At 34.7% G+C, this 7708-nt stretch overlaps 1 protein-coding gene across 1 annotated transcript; it reads left to right on the top strand.

Annotated features, from left to right (window-relative positions):
- Positions 1-4190: 4190 nt before the first annotated feature.
- LOC308495722 (ankyrin repeat domain-containing protein 26-like) lies at positions 4191-6642 on the top strand (the record flags this gene model as incomplete). Its single annotated transcript, XM_081080706.1, has 2 exons — positions 4191-5114; positions 6454-6642. Exons 1-2 carry the CDS (start codon positions 4215-4217, stop codon positions 6640-6642), a joined length of 1089 nt encoding a protein of 362 aa, XP_080936832.1. The 5' UTR covers positions 4191-4214.
- Between the last annotated feature and the right edge of the window lie 1066 nt (positions 6643-7708).

Raw genomic sequence — 7708 nt, 5'->3', positions numbered from 1 at the left:
AAGGAAATAAAGAAACAGAAAGTGTTCAACTCTAGCCCACCTCTATGTAGGTTGATCGTAGTTCTGACTTTCCAATAGTCATTTTGTGGCAAAATCTACTTCATGTTTACTCTGTTTATGGAACTTAACAGCCAAACAGAATGACTTTTAGCAAGACATTGGCATTCTTCCTGAACCACAATAACATATGGAAATAAGAAAGATAATGAGGTGAAAGCGTGATTTCCTTTAGACTAGTATTTAGCATACTCTGGGGAGTGGGCAGCAGAATTATACTTAGAACATTAGGACCAGATGGGAAAACTTCATAAAGATCTAAAGGTTGCCTAGTGAAACAAAACATAGTTTCTTAGCTTTAGTTTTATATTCTGAATTCAAAAGTATCAGTTAAAACTGTATGTATTGTAAATGAAAAAGCACCTTCCGAAACCAACAATCAAATATTTCTTGGATTTTCTATGGCTTTATATATTTTAGAATTGACTTTCCCAGCAGTGATGGGAATCTCAGCTGTGTCCGCAGTCTGTCTCCTCTTCTCTGTCTTCTTCCTTAAACCCCAGTGCTGAATCCTCAAAGGTGAAAAGAAATTTTCAGAATAGTAGAGGAAAACATTTCAGATATAAGGAAGGGTGTACACTGATAAATGCATCAGAAGTAAGTCATTCTGGAAACAATGAATGACATTGCAGTTGAATCTTAGGGTGTTGTTCAAAAGGTATATTACGAGGTAGAGAACAGAGTATATAGTGCAACTCGATGTGTTTGTACTGCATTTCTAAATTGTAGGGTTTTTTTCTGATTGTTTTTCTATCGATGTTCATTGAATGAATTTGTGGATGAATTTTTGACATGTTTGTATGCCTTTCACTTTGTGACATCTCATATTTCCCAAATGGTTTGTTAGCTAATTAGAAGTGTTAGCTAATTAGAAGTATTTCTTAAGTAAAGTAAATATTCAGGAAAAGATGACGCTTAATTTGAAGTCTCAGTTGATAAGATGTTATTTTCTGTATTTATAAAGATTATAGCTTTTATCTAATTGTTCTAAGTAGTTCGTTTTAACTAATACATAGATTTGTCAGCAGGACAACACCTAGGAATGACATCAGAGGAAGGACAAGCGAGGCTTGATGGAAACGAAAAGAACTACACACATGTATGTGAAATTTAATTTTAAATTTCTAGTATAATATGGTTTTCTGTGCTTTAATAATATAATAGAGTCCAATTGAAATTACCTTCCATGCTAGCCTTTTAGAGTCAAAAGGTCATAACTGAATGATATTTATAACATTTGAACTAGTTACAAAACTTAAAATGTTGTTAGAATCTATAGATATTCATAGCTCAACTTTATCTTTGGATTGAGGCAAAAAAAATAATAATAAAGTCCTGAATGTTGTTTGCTCCTTTAATTTTTATAACTCCCTTAAATAAAAAAGAAAGTAACATCAAATACTGAATCACATGATGAGACAGTTGAAATTATGAACCATGTAAAAATGATGGTATTCTATAATGTTGTAAAGATTTTGTTGGGTATCCGATGGACATGCGTCCTATTTGGGAGACCACCTCAGGGATACTGTGGATACCTGATCATGGCATTGTACATCAGAAGCTAAACATTAATAAATGCCAACTATAATTTTATATATATAATGTGATGGTTCAGTGTGAGGTCGGAGGGATAGTGGATGGGGGGACGGGGGTTCACAGTATGAGGGATATAAATGATGAACGTCTAAGTATTACCTTGTTTTGTACACCTGAAACTAATAAATAAATTAATTAATTAAAAAAAAAATGATGGCCACTGATTCAGGCTCACGTGAAAGGAGTCATGATTTTCAGGGGTTCAAAATGTGCAGTTCCGTATGGCTGGTCACTAAGGCCAAGGTTAGAGATGGATTCTTCCTTGTGACCTCTGTGTAATGGACTCTGCGTCTACATTCAGGGAGAGAATGGGGTCATGCACTCAACTCAACTGCTTTTTAAGAGAATCACATCTTCTCAGGATGGGACCTTTGGTTGTTAGGACACAAACAGTAACTTTCTAATATCTTTCCTTTCAGTGTAGGAAATCAGTAAATATGATTTAATTTTTTGTCTGCTCTTACTAGTGGGTATTGAATAAGTTAGAATTGGATGCAACAGATAATTATATCAATGTATAACACAATGTGTAACACTCATAGTGTATAATGTGAATTAATATTTAGGAATTTACTTCTCTTACTGATTGATGTTAATGATGTGGGCTTCTAATTAAAGTTTGCCTATTCTCCAGTTATTAATCTTTAAAAGATATTCTTAAATTCACTGTAGGGGCTCACTATTTAAGACATGGTGAGGTGAACTATTTTAAATGAGAAAGCCTCTGTGACATTAAAAATCATCTACTGTTTCATTTTTTGGGTGGATTTAACATATAACCAATTGTTTAGTTCAAACAGTGACAAAATTAGTTTTGCGGATTCATGTTTTTCTTCTAATTTAGACTAAGGCAAGTTATTTTTCACTTTCTAATTAAAGTCCGATAATTTGGGAGTAAGTAAACGTAGATTAAGATTTTTAACAGTTAAATTTTAGTTATATTCTAATTTTTCTTTGTTCATATTCGATTCTCTAGGTTGTACAAGAGGAAAACAACACTCAGAGGCCACTTTCCCGAGAACAGGACAACAAAATATTACATGACACAGTTCTGACCAATTGCCTTCAACAACAAAAGGAGACAGAAATAAATCTTAAGAAAATGAATTCTGAGGTATTTTGTTTAGTCATTTTCAAATATGTGTGTATGTACATATTTTAAAAACCAATGTTGTACATATGGGAATTGTAGAGGATTTTAAAAGTGTGTGTGTGTGTGTGTGTGTGTGTGTGTGTGTGTGTATTTTAGGGAGAGTGACATTTTTGGTCCATTGCAATAAATTATATTCTTGATTGAAATCCTTTTATGTCCAACAGTCAAGTAGTGACGTTCCCAATGTGTCATCTAAAGGGGAGGTTTTCAATACTTTTTACAGGGATCGATGAGCTTTCTACAATCTCAAAACTATTGTTACTAATAACAGAAGTTTCAATTTGAGGCAGTGATTTCATCCCCTTGCTGTATTAGTAGAGAGGTCAGTTTTCACTTCCGCTGATTGTAAGGAGTAGAAGTATAGCCAGTGCAGAGACCATCTTTTAGATCTCATTCTCCTACTTTTGAGAAAAGGAACAATTTGTTCCAAGTAGAGTCCTATTTCAGTGCTAGGAACTTTTGAAGAAAATTGTATGCCATGATGCATACTTAGTGATAATTTATTGGTGAGTGTTTTATTCAAAGAAGTCAGTGTGTTTTCCCCTATTTCTCATTTATTTCTCCTTTAAACATTATGAAAAGGAAACAACACTTAAGCAGCAGCAAATATTTTCTAACAATAATTTTCTATTTTCTAAGAAGAGCTCTATAATTTTTAGCCTATTTACCCTGAGTTTTTTTTGAAATCTAAGGCTTCTTTTGAATTTATATATTTACACTAGAAGAGCAGCAAGCACCCTATTGTAGAGTCCAAAGTCCTGGGAAAAAATCCTGAACTTGCTCATCTTTGTAATCATTCTATTTGAAATTGTGATAACGAAGAGTTTATTGATGTATAAAGAAGTGCTTAGCGTAATGCCTAGATTTATCAGTGATTAGTAGATTTCATCTTACAACTGACTCTGAAAATATTAGAAAAGTAGAATATCTTTTGAGTATTCTTGGGAAAAAAAATTCTAGGAAATGTAATCAGTCCAAATGTATGCAGAGTGAATACTCTTACTGTGGGATAGGTGTATATTCACACGGTGACCTCTATTTTAAAATGTAGTCAGACTTCTTAATCTTCTATTTGATGCCTTCTGGGTTTGCTGCCTTTCCAGTTCTGAGACTCTTAAAATTCTCTGATGATTTTAAAATTCTCTTTTTCACTTTCATGGATTCAGCATCTTATATTATTATTTTTTTAACTTTGGGGAATTTATGCTCGTATAAAGTTGGAGGTTTGGATTCAGCATTGTATTTTTACAGTGGGATATCCACGTACTGCAACCTTTTCATTATATAAACACTTAGGTTCTTCTTTAATTTCAGAGGATATCATGATATGTCATTTCATTGAGTGCTAGCTACAAGTCTCCTTTGTTTTACTTAGGATTCTGAGAGTTACGAAAAAGCAAAAGACATGTTGCATGAAAATCACGTGTTGCAGCATGAAATCGCCATACTAAGACTACAAAGGGACACACTCATAACTCAGAAGCAGGAAATGGAAAAAAAATACTTTGAGGACACTGCAAATGTAAAAGAAAAGAAGGACCGTCTTCAAAAGACAATAAAACAGAATGACGAAACGCTAACAGAAACAGTATTTGAATATAACAGACAGCTTAATGTCCCAACAGCTGAGAATACAATGCTGAACTCTCAACTGGAGAATGAAAGACAAAGCAAAGAAAGATTGAAAACAGAAGCGGAATCCAACCATCATCATGAGTTTAGTAAGCAATTAAGACCCCTACAAAATTCTTTCCAGGAATTAAGAGATAAATGCTTGCATTTCGTGGACAACATCGGGTTTGCTATGTGTAACCTAAAAGAAAACAGTGAGATTCATTCTCAGCAACTTCCTAAAGCTGGAAGTAAATCCAATAGCTTAGACACTGAGCTCCCTCACGCAAGATATGATGTCAGAGAAAGGACATTGGTTTCTGAACCTGTACTGAAAGACCTAAACCAAACTCAGTGTCAAGAGGAGGAAATTGAACACATGAATCAAAGGGAACCAGAAAAATTGAACCCGTATACTGGAAAGCTGGAATCCCTAAAGGAGGAAAGATCTGACCTACAGAGTGGAAACATGCTTCTTCGAAGGCAACTGGATGATGCATTCCACAAAAGTGACAATAATGAAAAGTCAGGAATGAATATTGAAGAGCAGCTTCAGGGGCTTAGAACAGTGCGTCAAGCTGAATGTGAAAAACAAGATCCAGTGGTGAAAGAGAGCCCTAAGGAGTTAGTCAGCAAATTGAATCACTTGAAAGGAAGAATGTGCCAGTATGAAAACGATAAATCAGAAAGAGAGGTAAGTATCCAGAAAGATAGTTTTCACATTTCCTGAAAGAAAATTCAATGTTCAAATATTTGATGATGGCTAAATGTTGAATCTAGCAGAATATTAAAAATATATAGATTACAAATGTATTTGCTCTAACAGCTTAAAAGCATACATTGTATCCAGCAAACAAAACTTAGACCTGTGAGGTGCTTTACTTTGAGTAAAGGCATTGTGTTGACTATGAAATTTTAAGGTATAAATTGTTATTAGATACATATTGATATGAATGATTTAGTCTTATACTGCTACAATAATAATTTTCATCTTTCTGTTACCACATTGTAATACCATTATGAAGCAGATAAATGGAAATGCTCCTATGCAAACTGAGTTTTTAGAGATAGAGGTTCAATTAAGTGGATTACCTAGAGAGTTAATTCTAGATTTCCCACATGAACTGAAGTGTAGATGCTGTCCCTTTCCCTCAGTAGTTTCTTCCACATTTTAGTTGGTATAATTTTGTTTTTATTCATGTCAATTTGATATAAATTGGAACTATTTCAGTCTCAAATAATGTATTCTTAGGACCTGTGACCTCTTTAAAGGCAGCTAATTTTTCATTAAATCATAATTTGGGACAAATGTGAGGAGTTTTATCAAAACTCTACTTGATTTAATCTTCCCATTGCTATCTATAATTGTCCTTGAATATTTTTACAAATTCATTTTTCTCATCGCAAGGCCCATTTACTATCATTTGGACATAAGTTTGTCCATTTCAAAGAGAATTTAGCAGTCTCTGATTTATTAATTTGGCACTGGGTCTCCATTTTCAGACGAGTGAGGGGAGGCAGGATTCATGTGTAGCAGGAAGGGAGGTCCAGGCCATGAAGACCACTGGAATGAGTTTGCTTTTCTTCTAAGATACAGGAATCTGTTGGAAGGTTGTGAGCAGTGGACTGCATATGTGAGGACCTGTGAAGTCAATTTAAGCCTGTGATAAAAAAAGGGGGAAAACATTCCACAATGTATACTTGACGACCGCTAGTCCCACCGACATACCAATTTCCCCTTGAGATGTCAGTAGATTGTTAAGCTCTGCGGCTTCATCAGGGGAAGTGGAGAGTGGGGCTGAATCTGTTGTTCAAGTAACCTTCGTAATAGTGAGTGGGCAGCAGGATAACACCTTCTGTGTCTTACCCAGATTCAGTAGACAGAATTGTGTCCAAAAGAAGAAAACAAGGTGAACTGATGCATGGGGTGATCTTTTTCGAGTTACATATTATATTAATATGTTAGAGTTAGCAAATTTTAACATAATTTAATAGATGTGATTATAAGATCACTAACAGAATCATCTTTCTAGATGCTTGGGAGACGATTTCAACAAGAGCTACCTGACTCCACAAAAAAACTGTCTATGTCAGAGGCTTCACTGGAGGATAGATCACGTTACCGTATGAATTCAGAAGCTGAGACACAGGATTTCAAGACATTAGAGCATATCAGGAGTCAGGTATGTGTGAAATGTAACCTGTCAACAGTTCATCTATAGTTGATTAATATAAAGTGTTTTAAGACCCTGATTTTCAAGGGCAGCTTACTTTTGTGTTTTCGGTGTAATTAATTTATTATAATTTTATTATCTTTATAATGCACTTCTTCCTTAAACTCTGGCTTCCATCCTGCTATTTGCAACGTATGTTTTTTCTTATATCTATACCCTTGGTAACGTTGAGAAATAGGCAGCATTCCTCATAGAAATCGAGAGACTTTCTTCCTACTAAACAATATTTTGTAGTGATATCTCCATTACCAGGATGAAGCAGCCATTTAAAATCAGAAGATAATGCTTACTAGAACGATTCAGAAATTTGTCTTATTTCTTATCATCACTTTTGTAAATGGTTACAGCATTGGTATATATTTCATGGACTTCAAACTAACTTGTACAGAAAGTTCAGTATACAAACCAGTTGAAGTAGGCATTTCCTTCATTTTGTTTTCATTTTTGAAATATTGTAAAAGTGTAGAAATATGTTGATCATTATAGTATGTACACCCACAATAGAGAATTAAGAAAATAATCCAGATTCACTATATTTGTGTGTTTTTTAATCTTCATTGGGATGCAATCCCCATATCATATTTCACCATTTAAAATATACAATTCAATATCTCTTGTTACATTCAGAGAGATGTGGAACTATCACCACAATTATAGAACATTTCCATTACCCCCAAAAGAAACCCCACATCCCTTAGCTGTCACCCTATCTTCCTGTCTCTCCCAGCCTCAGGCAACCACCAATCTACTTTCTGTCTCTGTAGATTTGCCTACTTTGGATATTTCATGTAAATGGAATCACACGATGTGAGGTCCCTTGTGACTCGCTTCTTTCACGTAACATCACGTTTCCAGGGTTCCACCGTGTTGTAGCACACATCAGTTGTGAGCTATTTCTTCCTATTGCCCAATGTTGCTTCACTTTGTGGACAAAATACTTACCCATTCATCAGCTGATGGAACTTTGTGTTGTTTCCACTTTTTGGCTGTTAATAATTCTGCTATGAACACGAGTTTACAAGTTATGGTGGGAGCCAGTGTTTTGATTTCCCTG

Source organism: Rhinolophus hipposideros, assembly GCF_964194185.1.
Source record: "Rhinolophus hipposideros genome assembly, contig: HAP1_SCAFFOLD_30, whole genome shotgun sequence".
Lineage (NCBI taxonomy): Eukaryota > Metazoa > Chordata > Mammalia > Chiroptera > Rhinolophidae > Rhinolophus > Rhinolophus hipposideros.
This window is presented reverse-complemented; position numbering and strand designations above follow the sequence as displayed.